Source organism: Molothrus aeneus, chromosome 2, assembly GCF_037042795.1.
Source record: "Molothrus aeneus isolate 106 chromosome 2, BPBGC_Maene_1.0, whole genome shotgun sequence".
Classification (NCBI taxonomy): domain Eukaryota; kingdom Metazoa; phylum Chordata; class Aves; order Passeriformes; family Icteridae; genus Molothrus; species Molothrus aeneus.
In genome coordinates, this window is record NC_089647.1 from 25,585,726 (window position 1) to 25,605,697 (window position 19,972).

Below are 19,972 nucleotides of genomic sequence, written 5' to 3' on the forward strand. Positions count from 1 at the left end.
TAACACACACACTGCTCTCTCACAAGTGGGCCCCAAGAGCCAGGACTTTCAGCAGTCCTTTTGGAAGTCTCACCTACTCTTAGTTTTACACAGCACAGGTCAAATCCCACCCACTCCCCAACCACATATATTTTAATGCTTCCAATCCTACAAGAGTTCTGCTTGCAGAAACACCAGGACTGAGATGTTGGGAAATAATGGACAGACAACAGCAGAAATAACATTTTTGTAGGTTTAGTGTTTGCAATTTGTTTTACAGCTTATAATGAAATACTGTTAGAGAGAGTCTACATTCATATGTTTCAGGCAAAATACAGTTTTAAAATCGTAAGGCACTTTAAGATGTCCTAAAACAAATGCTTAGATAAAAATTCAACAAGAGGGCTGGATGAGAACCCTTTCTACCCTTAGTGTTCTGGTCAGTAAATGATCAATTCTCTAGTCAGGCAAGCAAGTGAAATAATCAATAGAAAGGTTTCCAAGACAGAGTTACTGCTGTATTAGTGTGCACTCTGGAGCAGTCTATTCGAAGTGTCTTCAGTTGGGGAGGGAGGGCAGGGTGTGAATAAGATGCATTAAAATAGTTCTTTGAACTGGGCAACAAAGATGCATTGCAAGGATTAAGTTTCATTACTTTCATTGGATTAAATTCCTTCCATTCATTATTGCCAACAAGAGTAAGGAACAAAAAGGAGCTGGTTCTCCCTTCCCTCCCCCCCACTCCCATTATAATTCAACTCAAGATTTCAAAGACTTAAAATGACCAGGACAGAAGCCCATGAAACAGTGCATCTGGCCACTTCAGAGTAAGTTTAAATATTCATTACTGACTTCCTCAGGTCTCACCTCTTATTAAAGAAAAATATAAAAGAATTGGCAACTGTCTAAGTTGCTTCCCATCAAATTGGTATTTTGCTTCTTTTTAACATGACCCCACTGTTCCCATCAAGTACCTGCATTCAGAACCACACCAGCAGCTCTCCCTGGCACAGGCTTGGTGGGGCAGCAGATGAATGCAGGCAGGGCCCCAGGCCCTGCATGGAAGAAGGAATGAGCAACTTTGCTTTACGCACTCGTGTCCCAGCTTAAGAACAGCTTCAAAAGCTGGTCATGCTGGGCTGCTGCAGCAACAAGGGGACTGATACCAAAACACTGACTGAAGACTTTACTTGAAGATGCATCTTCAGGAGCTGAAATCTGCTAAAAACTGACAGAAAACAAACAGTGGCAAAAACACTGCCTACTTCTCAGGGCCCCTGAGAAGGGGATGGTAGAAACTAGTGCCTATCGAGCTGTGTCTTTTCAAGTTGTGTCTCACCTATTTTATTGCCCAGTACATTTTCAAGTCTTTGGGGGTGAACAATTGCTGAAAAACAACTCAGAGGGGTTCAATGTGTCAGGCACTACAGTATATATCTGCATTCGTAGTCCTCTCAAAAGGTACCTCAGAGGGAAAAAACCTCAAACCCAACCAACCAACAATTTGTTTTTCATACAAGTTCTTGATTGTTTTAAATTCTGACTTGAATTGCACTTTAAAGCCCAGCAGCAAAAAGAAAACTTGGTAGCTATATTCAGGAATATATATATAAATTTTTTTAAGACACATTTTATCAAGTCTAAAAATGCATAGATATCAACTGCATAAAGCTGTCAAGTTTTGACCTGGCTACAGTGAAGAATCTGTGAAAAAACAAAGACTACCCTAACAGACCATATAATATTTGGGCAGAAGTGGGATGGCTGTTCAGTTAGGAAAGATACTGCAGTTAAGCATTGAGCTAAGTTAGAACCAGCCACCACTGGTCTGAACTCATCACACACAGAGGTGCTACTGTGCAAGCAGGAACTCTGATGAAATCTAGCTTTGTGAAGTGAAAAAATGCATGACTTCAAGGCAGCTGCTGCTAAAGACAAGAAATGAAGGTGGTACCTCATGGCCCTGAGCTCAAAAGATCTTGAGATCTCAATTTGTGTGGCTCACTTTTGCTGGCAGGAGTGTCAAGCTCTAGATCACTCAGTTGGTTGCTACGGTTATACCAGCAGGCAAGTTAAAATTGTGGCTTTGGAATCATCTTACTGTCATCAGCATTGCTGTGCCTGTGTTCACTTGGGACAGCAAGAAGTATCTGAAAGAGGAGATGAACAAAACAGGCCACTCACTGGTTGCAATTTCACTAACAGCATGCAATTGGTTTTGTCTCAAAATCTATAGGTTCTTCTTCCCAAGCAAACCTCATAGAATCTGCTAAAGTGACATCCAGTTGCTTGGCACATACACCTCATTGTGTCTTAAAAATATACTTAAAAAAATACTTGGAAAGGCACAGAGAACATGCAATTAATTCCTTGTGGATCAATGCACACAGGGAATCACGTGTGTGTGGGAACTAAGTTGAAATGATTAACAATGGACAGGGTACTCTTTTACTATCAGATTAATTTCAAATTCCAGTTCTTTCCAAGGGAAACTGGGGAAATAAAGAGTTCTGTCAAGGAAATGCAAGGCAAGAAATTTAACTTGCACACCAAGACAAAATGGAAGATACAAAGTTTCACAGACCATGTTCTTCAGGTCACATGAAAGCAAAAATTGTAGTCTAATTTAAAAAAAAAATCACTAAAGCTAGTTATAAAGAGCAGAATTATCAAAGTGCTTTAATACATAAAGTGTCAAACATAATTAAACAGGACCATTAACACAGAGCTGCCATAAGATGTTCAAAAGGTATATGTGTTTTCTGAATGCAGGAGAGAAGCACAGGTTTTTAAACTATCCTTTAGGGCCAAAGTGGGTTTAGAAAGTTTTTCTTGTTTATTTCAGCTTCTTAACATGATGGTTTTGCTCTGTTCATGCATTCAAAGGCACAGTTGGATTTGCTCTATCAGAAACTGCATCAAAAGGACTGTCTACCATGAAATATTAATGAAGGGGCAGCTCTCACTGAGTGAATCACACAACAGCCTCATAAAGTAGATTTACAGATAACTGTCAAATGGTAATATTAATTTTATAAGATATTTCTTGATGCTTAAAAATTCTAAGCTATTTTCTGCAGCTTTCCCTTAAACATAATTTAAGATAACTGAGTGTATTATTTGAACCATCAAAAGACTGCCAAAACTATTGCCACGAGAGCAAATGCAAACAAATAAGGAAGACATTTCAAAAGCACCTTGTGCAAGAAGCTCAGATAACATGCCTTAGCCTCCCTACCAGTTTCTGCTCTCCTGTTAGGAATCAGGAAAAAAAGACATTCTCCACAGCCCTTCTCTGGGTGTTTCAATTCACTGAGCTGCTATGTACCTTAGGCCCATGACCTTAAAGATGGAAAGTAACTCTACCAAGCACAGCAGAGCAAACTGTGGGGAAATGTGGCTGTTTATAAACAAAAAATGTCAATTGAGAACTTTCCTAAGTTCACAGCTATAAAAGCAGATTTGTTCCAATAAGCTGAGACTCAAAAGTATGATACAGACCATCACATCTGGTCCCTTGCACAGGCCTCAAGTCTGAAGTAATACCAATTATAACAGAACAACTTGTCTGTTTTCTGAAGGCACCATAAAGACAGCAACACTTCAGGTGTAATGGGAAGAGGGAGAAGGAAGAAAAATAACAAATATTGTTAAAAGAAGAGACACTAAGAGCAGCTCAGCATCACAAGGGAGAAAAAAGGTGGCTCAGTTCTATGATGGCTATAACATCTGTAACAGTACAGAAACCCTACACCTCTAGGCAAAGGAAGAATAACCAGAGTTTGGAAAAATCTAGTCCTGAATAAAAAAAATTCAACTTTCATTTTTAGTGGATGAGTGTAAAATCTGTAACTGAGATCAAAGGAGACAGAAAGGAATCAAATTGCTATATAAAACACTGGGGTCCATACATACTCACATGGCATCATTAGCCTGTTTCTGATTTACCACAGTGTTAAAGGATCTGGACAGTCTCCTTTGCTCTGCAGGATGACTGAAGTCCAGTCAAGTTTCATATATTAAAATCCTTCTGAATCCGCCAGTGAGAACAAATCCCTCTCCCAGCCCATCTGAGGAAGGGGGGTGCCTCCCAGCCAGGAGACATTTCTAACAACCCCAGGCAACCTACAGGCAGCATGCTACTGAGTTAGATCTCCTAAGCAGCACTGCACCAAGCAAGTCCAGGCTTGCTAAGATGTTCTGTCCCTGCATGGACTTGAGGACAATTTCTCATGAGCCCTTCAGGCCGGTGGCTCACGCTTCACCATTCCATTATTGCTTTGCAAATCCATTTTCCTTCCCGTCTTCCCCCGCGGCTGCCCGTTATCCCAGAAGGACTTTCTGCATCCTGTGCGCGGCGACGCTGGCCTCATCCTCAGAGTCAGACTCGCTCTGGGAAGTGGAGCTCTGGGAGGCAGAGCTGTAGGGAGAGGAGCACTCTGGGGAGCACAGGTAGTGCATCAGCGGGAGCCGATACTTCCCACAGAAGTCAACGAACTTGATCTGTCTGACGCAGCTGTCAAAGTACACACCTGTGAGGGAGAGGGAACAGAAAGACATGAGACCCTGTGCCCAAACTCCGCAGGGCTCTTCTGCCTGGAGTATATGCCGCCTTCAGTTAGGATTTCACTGGCACTGCACTGCATTGTATGTCGGAGCACAAGGGATACTGGTGGAAGGGAAGGAACCAGGATACCTCTGAAAATGTGAAATTTCTTTTCTTAGTAAAAAATTCCTGTAAAACTGTATTTGGTAGGTGACTCAGAACAGCACACTCTTCACATAAAGACACAGGGTAGTTACGTCCAAATAACGCAGCAATTTCTTCTAACCATTAGGGAGAAAACTCAGGCTGGGAACTTGCAAACTTCTTAAACGTCAAGTGAATTAATGCACTCTACTTTCAAACTTGTAAAACCTCTTCTACCAGCTAGTAAAAATGCATTCACAAATAGACCTTCACAGCTCTACTTTTCTTCTGCTTGAGTGAAGCCACCATGCTGAGCTTGGATGCTACTTTCCATGGCAACAGTCTTGCTGTAACGCACAATTATGTTCTCTTCCTGTCACAGCAAGTGATTTTAGACGCTGACATTTTCAGAAGTTTCCAGCAGTGTTTAAAGTCCTAGCTGGTCAGGAGAAAACTTTTCTCCTGCAGTGCTAGAGCAATGCTGCAGTACTGAGCAAGTTCATATGGCACAGTGAAAAAGCACAAAAGCGCTGTTATCCAAGCTGTGCGGAACTCTTAAAAAAAGAAACTTTTCTTTCCCTCCCGATATAAGTCCCAGCCCTTCCATCTTTGCTTATGGAGCATGCTTTGATATTGTCCTGTAAGAAGATAACAGCTTGCATTATAGCTGCAGGGTAAAATACTAATTAATGATTTTTTTCCCCTTAATCTTCTAAATGTTAAATGTGCAGATCATTTTCTCTGGTTAAAGATTATGACTTTAGAGCCAGATTAAGCCCAAGTATTCCAGGCTGTTTTATGAAGTCCTCTCCTTCCAAGAAATGCAGGCTAGTGGTCCCAAGCTAGAGTTGCTGTTGGTAAGTGCTAAGCACTAGAGCCACTCTCCTCTCTTCCACCCAGAAATGATGCTCACCATTCAGCAAGAGTGTGTGCAAAACTTCTGCTGTCCATCACTTGCTCTGAGCTATTTCAGGGCAAGTGGATCGGAAACTTCCAATCATAAAACCACAGTGGAGCGCTGGGATGAGCTACAAAGACTCTGACAGAAGTGCTGTCTTACATTCCCATGCAAATACACTAAACCAGCACTGCAACTCTGAATACTGTTCCTAAGTGAACAAAGCTCCTTAAAGACAAGTTTCCAGCAGACCTGGAGCCAGGGAAATACAGCAAAAATGTGACTGCAGTGAGTAACACTTTGAACCTGAGTGAGCTTTAAAGTCAGGGCAAGTCAGAGGGAAAGGAAACCATAAGGCAAGAGCAGGAAGCAGAGCTGTGAAGTGAACTTACCCCCACATTTAGGATTGGGGCAGTTGCTGGCCAAGCTCAGGTAGCGGACAAGGCTCTCTGGGAGGTCGCTGGGAGCATAGGGAACGTTGCGAGTTTTAATGGTGCGCCCAGCCAGCTCCTGCAGGCTCGGGGGGTTGTAGGTCAGGTCGCGCACAAAGCGCACCACCAGCGGGTTCCCACGCAAGCTCAGCTCGTCCAGGTGAACCAGGTTAAGGATCTCTCGGGGAAGGTAAGTCAGCAGGTTATTGTGCAGGCTAAGGGAACGCAGGGAATGCAGCCTAAGGATGGAGATGGATACCCTGTCAAGATGTGCAAGCAAAATCGCCCCACGGCTGCATTAAGCAGACCTAATTACTCTCCCAGCTCCCACCAATTTCTTTTTCTTTGTTTTCCCCCCCTTTAAAACATAAATTCATGCTAAAAGAACAGTTCTTACTCCAGTACACACAATGCACTAGAAAACTCAGCTCAGGACCAGAATACCTGCTAAAGAAACACAGTCTTAAACACGCTGCTATCCCTCTCAGTATTCCCCACACACCCCAAAAAAGGTAGAACAAAAGTGTACAAACTGAGTGCTTTCAGGGGACATAACGTCTCCTTGTACCCAGCACATGCATCAAGAACAGTCCATGCAGTGCTCTGAATAAGTCACCTGCTCTGTCTCATGCATTAAAGATGACTGCTGGGAGGGAGCCAGCCCTGGAAAGCCCCGTGTTTTCATTGCTTGCGGCTGCACCACCTCACGCTGATACCACCAGATCTGAACGAGGTCAGGCCAGGCCAGCAGCAGCACAGGGGACAAGCAATTATTTTACTTTTGGACGAGGCTTTCCCCTCTCTGAAAGCACAAAGCAATGCTCCAGCACAGGATCCAGGGCTGCTCCAAAACTTGTAAAAGTTACAAGACATTGTACTTTAAGAATAATCCCACTACACTATCAAATTCCAACTTGGAGAACTCCATGCTGCCATTCAATTGTTTTTAGGGTTACAGCTATACCTCCCATCTTCATCTCCCATCTCAAGCTACACATACAGAACTGCAGTGTCCTCTTCCTCCCATTATGAACAGATAAAGCAGTAGCCTAGCCACTAGAAGTATGCTATAGGATTACACAAACACTCTGAGATCCTAAGGTAAGGAATGTCAAGGGAACATAGAGACAAAAAATACAAAGACAAGACAAGACAAAAATACACACAAAAAGGTTTTGGGTGAAAGGCAAAACCCACCCAGCATTCATTACTAATAGAAGAGTACCATTCTTACTTGTTAAGGAAGCAATTTAATTTTTCTGAGTTGCACAGGTACTTTTCAGGGTCCTCTATAGAAATCTATCAATTCACTGTAAGGTGCAATCTTGGTGATGGTTTTTTAACATAACCCTTTCATTGAGTTTTCCAGATCATATATTCATGATCTGCCTGCAGTGCACCATGCCAAGGATGTTCTTTTTCAAATCCAGTCACATTAACAAACTGAAGGACAAATAGGTCCTCCCAGGTACTTTTATCCACATGCACAGAAGTAAAAGTTCAAGGAGTTAATTACAGCTGGTGGCTGATGACAGTAAATACTCACTGTGCCAGCTGAGGTGGAATGCTCTGGATCTTGTTGTCACACAGAACTAGATACCTCAGAGAAGGCAGTTTTGCTAATTCAGGTGGAATTGCTGTAATGAAATTCCCTCCAAGGTATAGAAACTCTAAACTGAAAAACAGAAGAGAAAAGAGTGCATTGTTTCATTAATTTCAAGTTTCCTTTAACACCTGGGTTTTCACAGCTACTGCATTTCTTAAAGGAAACTGACAGATGACTACCTATGAGAAATTTGCTGAGAGCAGGAAAAAAAGCTGAGTTGCACATCAAAATTACAAGAGAGCTGCTGTTTCACAATAGATAGTGTTGAGATTTTTACCTCCAAACTCCTGCAGTCACCATTACACCTGCAGGTAGGCAGCAGACAACTGTGTATTCCTACACCAATCCCTTATGCAAAGCTCCTGCTCCTATTTCCAAGGATGTGCAGCCTGCAAACACAGGCTCTGCAGCACCTCCACAGATCCTGTGGCAGCCAGTGGGAGCTCTCAGCTCCAGCAAGAGTGAAGCACGAGTGCAGTGTCTCTCCCTGGAAATCCTGGCCCTGCACCAGCACTAGTTGCTCTTTGTGGAATCATCTGACTCCTCGGTGACTAACTGGAACCATTAGTCAGAGGCAGCCAGTCCCCCTTAGATACAATTCACACACCAACACCACAGCTGCAACAGCACACAAGAGCACACGAGTGCACCTAAGTCACACAAGTACACGCACGCAATTTCTCAGAGAGATTGATTTCACTACTCTGAAGTCATGAAGCCCAAACCAGAAATCATAGCTGGGCTTCACTGCAGTTTGGGCCCAACTAAAAGAATCACTGGATGTCCTGTGAAAACTCAGTGGATGGGACACAGGAACAGAGAGAGGCACTAAATCCCTTCTGCCAGGAGTAGCCAGTATGTGCTGTGCATCTCTGCCCTTCTAGGAAGAAAAATTGGCAAGCATTTCTCTTTGACATAATAGCTTAAAGTCCCCATTCCACAGACTCAAGTAGCTTTCTTTACATGTTCTCAGATGTCTGAAAGAGGAGCAAAGGCAGGCTCAGTTTGGGTACATCTTGCTAACCACAGTCCAGCCAAGATTTTCTCCCATGTTTGAAAAAGGTGGATTGCATAGTCCTGGTTCAGTATCTCCAGTACACGCTCAGGCTGCCTAACTACAAAGCACCTTGGCCTTCTCTGATCCAGCAAGCATTGCCCACACGCCAGGGAAAGTGAACTCATCCAGGCTCCATCTGCCTTTCTTTAAGTATAGGTTATAACTTCCTTGGAGTAGGAGACACCTTCACCTCACCCCAGCAACTGAGAAATGCTATGGATACAACTGGCACAGAAACACAGGAACAGAGCACCCAAAGGACATGGTGGCCACTCAGACAAGGTCTGAGCCCTGAAACTCTGTGCCACAGCATATGTGGAGCTCCCCCCGAGACTTCCCTTGGGATGGAGCAGGAGAACAGCAGGGTGAGTCTATTTCACTCAGTTCTTGCAAGAAACTTGAAACCCAGAGATCCAATGACAGCATCTGCTTGGGCTACAGAGGCCACTACTGCAGCACAAATGCACTTGCCCAGCAGCAAGGACAGAATGACAGACCTTTGCAACACACCAGGAGATGCTTCCAGGGCTCAGCTTTCCCTGGATTCCCTTATATTTTTCAAGTATGTCAAAGGCAAGCTAAATAATAGAAATCAGACTAAGTGGACAGAAAATTAAGCCTTAAACTGAATTTGATTACATGGAAGGCAGTACCTACAGACCAAACGGGACAGCATGTTTGGAGGTTACTCTGAAGGTGAAAGAAAGTGCACAGTGAAAAACCACCACCAATTGCCATTGCTTCTAAGTAACCTTAACCTCTCTTCTACTCCAACAACTTTTATGTTGAGGGGGTAGGAGGAAGGCTGCTGTGCAGAGACCATGTCAATGAGAGATTATTTTTAATTAATTTTTGATCCCCTAACAAAGCCCTGAGTTTTAACCAAAATTCCTCCTCCAAACCTCCATTATTTCCTGAGGTGGATTTAGGCTGCTTGGCTCTCATTAGGGACTTAACTGCTGAGTATACAATTCCATACAATTCCTAACTCCGTAACAGTGCTGGAGCTCACACCAAAAGCTGTTGGGCAAGGGAATTCTAGCAATGTGGATTTCAATATTTAAACAAGGTTTAGATGTGTATGAGTTTGCACTTCCTAGGAAAAGTGAATAATTAACTCCTCATCCTTTGTGCTTGAGAACACTAATGCCAGTAAAGTGACATGGCATAAAAAAAGGTAGGCACCTCCTACCAGGGAAGGAGAAGAGGGCACAAGTTATCCAGTAAAAATGTTTTGGGAATTCATTTCAAGGTATAAAATGCATATGTTTCAAGAGCAGCCTACTGTACAAACTAAGTATACAAAAACACTGCCTACAAACTTCTTACAGCTTCAAATCTGTTATTTGTAAAGTCTGTAATGAGAACACTCAGTGATACCAGGAAGGATATAAAGACCTAACATCAGAATACAAACTGTCTCTAACTAAAAACCCACTAAATAAGGTAATTCCTTCACTGGCAACAAAATGCTTCTTAAAAATGTTTTCTTTTCACTCATCTTCTGAATCACCTTTTTGGGGTCAGTAGACTGAAAACTCATGGGGCCAGTGTAGTACAGCAAATTCATAATTTCCACATCAACTTATGGTATTAATTAGATGAGTAATTTATGAAAAAAACACAGGGAGGAAGTTTTGAAAGGACAAAGAAACTTACTTAAAACATAGGAAATATATTCTTATAGCTTCCACTGAAATACTGCTCATTGGGAAAACAAAATCTGTAACTCCCATCCCTCTAAGTACCATTTGCTAGGAAGAAGGATCTAGGCTGATGAAGGTGAAGGAATCAACAACAGCCATTTCTGCATCAAACTGAAGTGTCAAGAATTGTCTGAGCAAAGTTAACCATGACACAGGAAAGGATTTTCAAGAGGCGTGACCCTTTTATCGAGAGCACTGACCACAGCACTGGGATGCAGTTTGTTCCCAGCTCATCTGCTCCTGGCCTGATACTCGTGTCACACTCATACTAAACCTGGATCTGGAGGCAAAGGTGATGCTGGCTCTCGAGCTGTCCTGCTCAGGGCAGGGCAGTTTGCTGCTCGCTAAGACAAGCAAAAGCACTGCTCAGTTCTGCCCTCTTCACACAAGAGCCTGCAGTAAGGCAATCCACAACATTCAGCGCAGGTTTTTGCAGGAGGACCACAGCAGGGATGGCACTGAGCTAGGTGAATGCTTCTAACTAACCTTTCACACTTAGACCTAATCCTTCTGACAATCATTAATCTGTACAGTCATTTTGATCGATCAGCTAAGGTCTTATGAGCTTATGTGTACACAGAGGTAGAACTGGATTTTTTTCTGTACTTTCAAAATTCCAGAATCTTCAAAAAGCCAGAGATCAACTATCATCAAATGAACCTAAGCTCCAATTTTTGAAGCTAGAATGAGTGATTTACTTCCAACCTGCCACACAGGCTTGGCTGAATGAGTTTCAAGAGGGGACAAACACTAACAAAATCAATCTCAACAGAATCTGAAAAAAACCCCCAACAACTATGTGACAGAGTTACTAATGAGGGTTGACACTTTCTCTCCTGCCTTTTAGCAATGTTGACAAATACACTAATAAAAGGCCAGAGTTCCTTTCAGCCTCACACCCAGCAGCCCCCTGCTCAGCACAACCCGTCCTAATTGCTGCCAAGAACAGCCAGCACGCTCAGCCCATCATGTGGTGCTCCTCTCTAGCAGCATATTTCACATCACTGGGCTGAGGGGTGGCAATGAAAATACTTTTACCTACCAGGAAATGAGTGGAGAAATGCTCAAACAACTATGATCAATTCAAGGGGTGGCAGGAAAGAGACTGCACCTTCTTGCTTGAATGTGTCCTTGATGTTTTCAGGTCATCATAGAGCACAAATCAAATCCAAAAGCCCCCAAACATTCAGGAAACAGAAGAGCCACTCTGAGCACTAGAGGTATTTTTTTATACCTATCAATTAACACAGCATTCCCATAGTCATATTTCAAGGGGAAAATATCTTCAGGCATAGGAGATACTCAAATTTTCAATCCACCCTGTTTCCCCACAGATGCTTCTTCGGATAAAATTTAACATCTGACATCAAAGAGATGCATCTAAATAGGTAATATAAAAAAACCCAAACCAACAATGGTGCCTGAAATAGCTCCAGGTCTTTTTAAGATAAAGTTTTTAGCAAGAAATTTCCAGGGCAGTTTTGAGGCTCATGCAAGGGAGGAATTTCAAAGCAGCCCACAGTACACTCCTGTTAACCCTGTTCTACGATTTGCTAATTCCTGAGAGAACTGCATAGCCTTTGCTGACACGCAAATTTAAGATCAAACGGTCGTCTGAACGCTATTTGCAAAACGTTTGAAGAGGGGAAGAAGAAGGGAGACAGCAAGCAGATTTCCTAATGCTGTATCTTTATCAAAGCTCTGCTTGCCCTTTTTCCCACACTAACAGCCGCCCTTTAAGCATACGCTTGTCTAACATGCTTAATGCTACCCACGAATGAAAGCAAACGCTCTGGTTTTCAATGCATCTAAGCCTTTACACAAACCTTCCATGAATCCAGTTGGGCGTCTGAGGGCTTTGATCCCAGCCCTGGCACAGCCAGGCTTTATTAGAGCAATACCAGCAAGAAGGAAAGGAACGTGCACGGGTCTTTTCCAAGCTCTGCCTGCTCCCAGTGCTCTACAGAGCATGAGAGTATTCACCAGAAGAGTATGACTAAACTCGAAATTCCCATGGGAGACTCGAAGTATCAGCTGCATTTCGCTAAGCCTTTGAGAATTATTCATTTTATAGGACACTTGCAGGACATTTCCCCAGTCCTGCATGCTGATCATGGTAAATCTTGCACACTTTAAGCCAAAACTCACAGCTGCACCATGAAGATCAGAGCTATGTCTGACCAGATTTGCTTGACAAATTTTGTGCCAGGATGGGCACAAGTAGATGGCCACATTTGTAACTCACCAGCTGTAATACACTTTGCCCCACTGTGCATCCCCAGTTGGATCAGCAGAGGGAGGATATGCAGAACCAATGTGCAATGGGATCTCTCTGCAGATCACAGCTCAGGAGCTGCTGAGGGCTGTGAACTGAGTCTGAGAGAGAGTGACTGACCATAACATCTCCCACTGGAAACACACCAAGGTCAGCACAGAGAACTACAGAGAAGATAACACTTGTGGCTGCCTATGCTAAGCTTGTATTTTATCTGGCAACAAACAGGAACGCAATGCAAAGATGGCTGCTCTCACATGTCTGGTGCATTCCTCACCCTAAATTCACAGCAAGAGCCAATACTTAGGTCTTGCACTGTACTGACACACCAGCTGACAGGAACTGGGGATGCTGGGCATACAGAAGGACCTGGCATGGCCTCAACATGATCAAGGAAAAGCCCTCAGCAGGGTCAACACCTACATTTCTCAGAAACACATGAGGCTACTGCTGGTCACACTCAATGCTTACAGTGAAACTATGATGAAAGAGCACTGAATTTTCCTAATGGAAAACATGAAGCAGAGGTTATTCATCCTTGGTGCCAGCTTGCTATGATCAGCATCATCCTACTGCCATCACCAGAGCCATCATGATCATACACTTATGAAGCCACGCAAAGGAAGCTTCCAAGCATATTGGTAGTCCTTCCACAACAGCCTAGGAGACAACCAGTAATCAGGAACACAGCACTCACTTTCCATGCAGGATCTTGCACTGCACACAGAACATTTGTGTGGGCAAGGATGGGGCAGATAGCTGAAGTCAGAAGGAGCAGGACACAACAGCAGCAGGACTGGCTGTGGTTCTTATCAGCAAGTTCATTACCTTGCCAGGACACCAGGAACATGCCAGGAAATTTCTACACAATGACCCAAATACAGCTTGTGTGAAGTGGTGGATTTATTATCTTCCTGGTGTGTAACAACACGTGGCACACGCCTCCCGTTGCAAGACGTTCGCATTCGTAGTCACCAGCATGTTCCTTCTCCTGTGGCAGCTCAGACCCATCAGCTTTTTATACTTTCAACTTTACCACATACACAGACTCCTTACCTGCTATATTCCTGGCCTTCACTAAAACTGACATGCTGTCCCTTCAAAAACTAAAACTATGGGGTGCAGAGGAAAGACATGAAGCTTAGTTATCAAGAGTATTTAAAAAAAAAAATTCATCACAGCTCACATCACAGCTCAGACATTCCCTGGAAATCCAAGAATCATTTCTGGATTTCTGCAACTCCAGTCTGTTCTATAATCAGTGACTGGAGCAAATGGGAAGCTGCCAGGGTCGCAGGAAGAGGAGAACTGCTCGTCTCAGGAACTCTAGTAGCAGCAAGAGGAACTTGATCAGTAAGAGTGCTGCCTGCATTCCCCTGTGATCTCAGAGCCCCTAAGATAAAAGAAAAATTTCTTTTTATGAGATACTGCACATGGAAAAAGGGTCAAGGTCTTGGCTTGTCAGCAACAGCAAGACTGGCATTTGCAGATTGAGCTGTGAGGTTAACAGAAGCCACAACACCAGGTCCCACCTCCAACTTCTAGAGCTCAGAAACTAACAGAGGTCTCTGTGTTGCTGTGCTGTAACAGCTGGCTCTGCTCTGTCCTTGCTCAGGCTCATTTTACCCACTTCCATAATAAGCACGCTCACACTGAGGACACCTCTCTTGTCAACAGGTAGGAGCAGAGTCTGGCAGCAGTTTCTCTCCAGAATGGACTTTCTTATGTTTTTGGGAAGGGTCACTGGTTATCTGGGTCCCAATGAATAGATTCAGGAGTCCCTCTGGAGGAACAACACGTTAAAAAGTGTTGTTTTCTCCCAGCACTGGCAAAGCCACGGGCAGCTCCCTTTCATGACTTAAACAGTCCCAGATGCAGAAATCACTGATGGCAGAGTGCAAAAGAAGCTTACAGTCCTGGCGGGGCACAGATTTGCTCTCTTGAGCTAAAGTTCAATTACATTCTGTTGACATGTTAGCAGAACTTCAATGAGGTAGCAGTGGTGACGTGGGCAGCAGACAGAAGCTGCGTCTGCGTGTAACTTTTCAACGCCACACATCACTTTGCAATGATGAACACAGAGTTCAACAGCTTTGTTTGCATTTGCTCCCTCTGAATTCTCCTGCTGGGGGTTCCAGCATGACTGGTCCAAGAAAAGGTGAAGGACAGGACAACAAGGAGCCCTGCTTCAGGGCAGGTCAGAGGAACAAAGCAGTGACAGAGGTGCAGTGTGGAGCACAGGACACAGCCTGCCGGGGCATCGTGTGCGGTGCTACACAGCCCAGTACCTTCCTGGGGATGTCCCAGAAGAAAAGCAGGGCTGAAGTTTGCTTTCTGGAGGAAAAAAAAGGAAAGAGAGAGAAAAACCCACAACCCATAGAGACCATAGAAACAGCAGCAGGGAGCCTCTGACTCAGAGGTGGGAGCAACTATCAGATCTCAGCTACATCCTGGATGCTATCAGACATGATATGGAGACAATGTGGATCATCGTCCTCATGCTGCCCTCCTTTACTGGCCTCCTATCCCTTGCCTCATTTCCTTTTTCATCCCTCAAGCATCTGTTCCCAGACAGAAAAAAGCTGAGTTTCCTCTTCCTCGTGACAGCCCCAGCCCAGGATGTATCATAACTCTGCCAAGGATATGGGCATTCTCCATCACTCAAAGTGTCTCATAGCATCTCTCAGCCCAGAGAGCTTAACTCAGAATTGCTTCAAATCCATAACAGGTGCATGTTATGCTACCTGGACAAAAGCTACAAACCCAATTGTATTATACTGCAGCAGACAAATCCTTTCCCCAACAGCACTCAAGCAATTGTGGTACGTCCCACCTACACCCATGGGAGACATCACTCCACACAAAACATTCTGTGCTTCCACCGGATGCAGCTCTGCTGAACCATAGTGATTGCTGGTATTTAGGGTCAAGGGTGCTGGAATTTGCATAAGAGAGGCTGCTTCTGGCAAGTCCCTTGGCAAAGAGCTGGAGCAAACAAAGGTCAGATCCAAAGTCTTAGCAGAGACCCACACAGAGGCCAGCCTGGGGCTTGGGAATGTGGCAGAACACACTGAGGTGCCTGTGTCACTTAAGGCAGAAAAAGCATCCCGCTTGCCCAGGAGGAGACCAGGCTTCAGGAGTAGCCAGCCCAGGCCTATGCAGGCAGCCAACACCCTGTGCTGTCTAAGGCCTCTTCCCAGCCCAGCACTGTTCCAATTGCTGTGATTCAGCCACAAGTTTCTGTATGACCAGCCTGCGGTGGCCGGACACAGCCCCAGAGCCAGAAGTACCCCTGCACCCTAGCACAGCCTGGGGCTCCACGCCTCGGGTCTGTCAGATCTACACAAGCCGACAGGCTGAGAGAAACACCACAAAACCCCATCCATGACAGCAAGCCCCCAGTGGGACTGCAGCTGTAGGGGCAGAAAGGCCCTGCTGTTTGATGAGCCACAAACATGTCTTTATCCTCCTGAGCAACCCATCGTGCAGCCATGAGCTGCAGGACACATGGGGTTTATCTCGCTGTCACCCAGAGATGTGCTGGAGAGGAAAACCATGGAGAGCCTTCCTCATGCCAACACCCACACCAACCACACCATCACCAGGAGAACGGCCCTGCACCAGGGCAGTGCCAAGAGGCACTCAGTTTGTGAGCTCAGAAGGCCCATCGTCACCTGAAGAATACAGAGAATTGGTTGGGCTGGAAGGGACCACAGGTCATCTGTTCCAGCCTCCCTACTCAAGCAGGGTTACCCCAGAGCACACGGCACAGAACTGTGTCCACTGGAACGCCTTCAGTGAGGGAGACTCCACAACCACCCTGGGCAACCTGTTCCAGTGGTTGGTCACCCCCACATTAAAGTTCTCCCTCATGTTCAGGAGGAACTTCCTGTGCATCATCATTTTCTGCCTGCTGCCTCTTGTCCTACTGCTTGGCACCACCAAGAAGAGCCTGCCTTCATCCTCAATGCCCACCCTTTAGATACTTATATATATATGTATGTGGATGAGGTAAAGAACGTCCTGGAGTTTTGGTAACTCAACATGACGAAGAGCAAGAGCCACGTTAGCGGCAACAGTGCTTGGAGACTACCTGAGGCTGGAGAGAACTGACCCTCTGAGGGGGAGCGTGGCAGGAAACCCGGCCGGGCTTGCTGAGGCTGTCCCTGTTCCCGCGGGGCCCGTCCCTCACCTGTGGAGCTCCTGGATGTCGGGCGGGATGCCGTGGAGCCGGTTGCCGCCGAGGCTGAGGCTGCGCAGCCCGCGGAGCTGCAGCAGCGCGGGCGGCACCTCGGAGAAGCGGTTCCCGCTGAGGTTGAGGACGCGGAGGGAGCGGGCGAGCGGCGCCTGCTCCAGCCCCTTGGGCAGCGACCCGGGCCCGCCAAGCCGGTTGTTCTTGGCCAGCAAGGTGTGGAGGCACGGCAGGGACAGCAGCTCCGTGCCCATCTCCGTCAGCCCCGTCCCGCTCACGTCCAGCACCTCCAGCGCCGGGAACCACTGCGACAGCCCGGCGGGCAGTGGGCCCGACAGCCGCCGCGGCGACAGCACCAGCCGCCGCGCCTCCGCGCTGCGCCGCGCCGACAGCTCCGCCGCCAGCGCCGGCTCAGGCTCGGGCTCGGGCTCCGGCTCGGGCTCCGACTCCGGCTCCATCGCCAGCTCCGGTCCCGGCTCCAGCTCGGGGCTGTCCCCGCCAGCCGCCGCCATCCCGCCCGCACTGACCGACGGCCCCTCGCGTCACGCCGCCCCGGCCCGCCCCGGAACCTGCATAGCCCCGCCGCCCCCCCAGCGTCATGCTCGATCCCGGGCGCGCCGCCGGCCGAGGCCACAGCGAGGCGAGCGTTCTTATGCAGGTTGCGGGGCACCTGCGGGTGGGCGGCGGAGGGATGGGGAGCGTTCGGCGGCCCCGAAACGAGCACGGGAGGACGGCGCGCAGGCGGGGCGGGAGGCGGCCCCATGGCGGGGGCGGCCCCATGGCGGGGGCGGCCCGGCGGTCGTGGCTGATCCCGTGCCGCTGCTCGCTCCGGCTGCGGCCGCACTCTGCGCCCGGTGGCCTGGCCTACCGGGCTGATGCCGAACCTCCGGCTGGAAATGCCACCTCCTCCCTGCCAAATGTTTTACTCCGAGCTCGGGACACCAGAGCTGCTAAGTGTAAAATTAAACCATAGCCTTTACTGTGGCCCTTTTGGTCATCCTGGGAGCCCGAAGGAGAGGCGCTGCCTCAGCCCGTGTGCTCCATGGCCTCTCCTTTGTGGCAGCTGGTGGGGGAGCCCGGCCCAGCATCCCTGGTCAGCGGGTGTCAACCCTTTGTCCAAGGGTTGATCTGCTTTGTCCCTGCAGAACAGGGAGGTTGGAACTGAGCGATCTTTGAGGCCCCTTCCAACCCAAAACACTCTGTGGTTCTGTGAGCTGCTGCCGCGGAGCACCAAAAGGGAGGCACTGCCAGAAGTACCTCAGTGTGTGTCCTTGCCTGGATGTGAAAAGACAGCTTTGGCCTTGAGCGGGGGCATTGGCTAGAGTTAATCCATCACACACGAGTCTGCCAGGCGAAGCTGTCTGACGCTGGTCACTGATCAACATGGGGCTGACCCCTCTTGTACCAACATACGCAAACAGGCAGGTCAGGATCGGTGATTTCAGTTCATTGCTCTTTCAGTTCATTGCTCTACAGGGTGACATCGCTGTAGTCAGTAACTAGAAGAAAAAGCAGCAGCCATGTGTGATAACAATGAGAAGATTCACAACCCAAGGGAACTTTTGCCTCGACTAAGTTCAGGCTTAAGAAACAGACTTGGTTCCTTGTGATGCATAGGGAAGCCAAAAAGAAGGGAATAGCAATCTCCCACCTACTCAAAACACTTCATGTACACAAGTCTCTGTCATCTTAGACTGAAAGAAACACAAACAAAATCACAGTTTGCAGGTACCAGCCAAGAGTTTAAAATGTGTGAAGTAGCAACAATGCTGATTTCAAAGGTGTCTAGAATACTATGGACGAAACCTATAGTCCACTTGTCCTTCCTTTGGTGCTCTTATGAAATCTGGATTTTATCACCACACTATTTTGACATGACAGCTCTTGTTGCCGAGACGAGGAGGTTGTCAGGGCTATGTCCAGCCTTCAAGAAAGTGTGCCTCAGTGGGTAGGAATGAACAGGTCAATTTCCATTGGACTCTTTTCATTTGTTTTCCAAGAGTCTGTGGATTCACAAGTATAGGTCCTGATGTGAACCCAGAGATAGCTGCAGAACAGACACCTCACAAGTATTGTTAACTTCTTATCAACATAATTTTCCCCACTTTACAAACACTGTGCTGTTCCAGGACAGTTTACGTAAGCACAAGAGTAAGGTCATCTGGATTTTGCTCTTGTCTTTTGTAGTGCTTTAAGCCTGGTTCTCCTCAAGGTGTGTCCTATAACATGGTTCAGGAACTGAGTCTTATTATAGATCAGTCTGCTCCTGTCTTCAGAGCTAAAGTTAATAAATACCTTACAAATGCAGTTCAGTCTCTTGATCTACCACTTAAATAGCCTATTTCTCTACCTCAAGTTTAACAGCACTGGAGAATTGTGATTAAGGGTATGTAACTATAGTGCAGTAATTTAATACTCAGATGTGCGCAACATAAACAGGTCAGAGTTTTTCCCAGGCCTCTACAAGCAGCGGGCAACAGAATTTTTGCTTTTCCTCTCTCCCACCTCAAAACCACTTTGCTTCAGTAAATATGCATGGAGCACAAGGCAAAATATTTGTAGTGCCACCTAGCTAAATTTGTGGCTGCTGCTTCCATTCATTTCTTCTTAAAATCCTGGGGAATCCTCACAGTAGAAATTGCAGTAATAAAGCAGCCTCACTTTGCAGTTGAGCAGTGAACAGGCAGGGAATGCCACAGAAAAGACTGCATGTGCAGCAGCTGGTACATGCTAAAGAGGCCATTTGGCGTGAAAAACAACATGGAAGAGCCAATGTTTGTAAGTTGTTTGGTTTTCTTTTTTAAACAGCTTTGGAAGGAGCACACCAAGTAGAACAAAGCAAGGCAGCTTTCTCTTCTGTCAGACCATTATCTGCACAGAAGCACTCACAGCAGTGGCATTGCTGGGGAGATGAATAGTAGGGCACTTCCTCCTGTCATACAACACCACTGAAGGCTATCTCACCATTCAGTCACATTTTCAAGGCCTTTAGTTACTGTTTTTGCTTGCCTATGGGTTCTTTCCACCTGATTCCCCAGCTATAAAACAGAAACAGTCATGTCTTATATTTGTCCAACACACTGAGATCTGTATATGAATGTGCAAAGACAGATTTTTTTTTTGAAAACAAGTTGTGTG

General features: G+C 46.2%; 1 protein-coding gene across 1 annotated transcript; it reads right to left on the reverse strand.

The window, feature by feature from the left end:
- Nucleotides 1-218: 218 nt before the first annotated feature.
- Nucleotides 219-17,346, reverse strand: LRRC58 (leucine rich repeat containing 58). The gene is made up of 4 exons (XM_066572121.1): nt 16,835-17,346; nt 7,545-7,673; nt 5,960-6,237; nt 219-4,511 (listed from the first exon to the last, which is right to left on the reverse strand). The coding sequence occupies exons 1-4, from the start codon at nt 17,344-17,346 to the stop codon at nt 4,303-4,305; spliced, it is 1,128 nt and encodes a 375-aa protein (XP_066428218.1). The 3' UTR covers nt 219-4,302.
- Between the last annotated feature and the right edge of the window lie 2,626 nt (nt 17,347-19,972).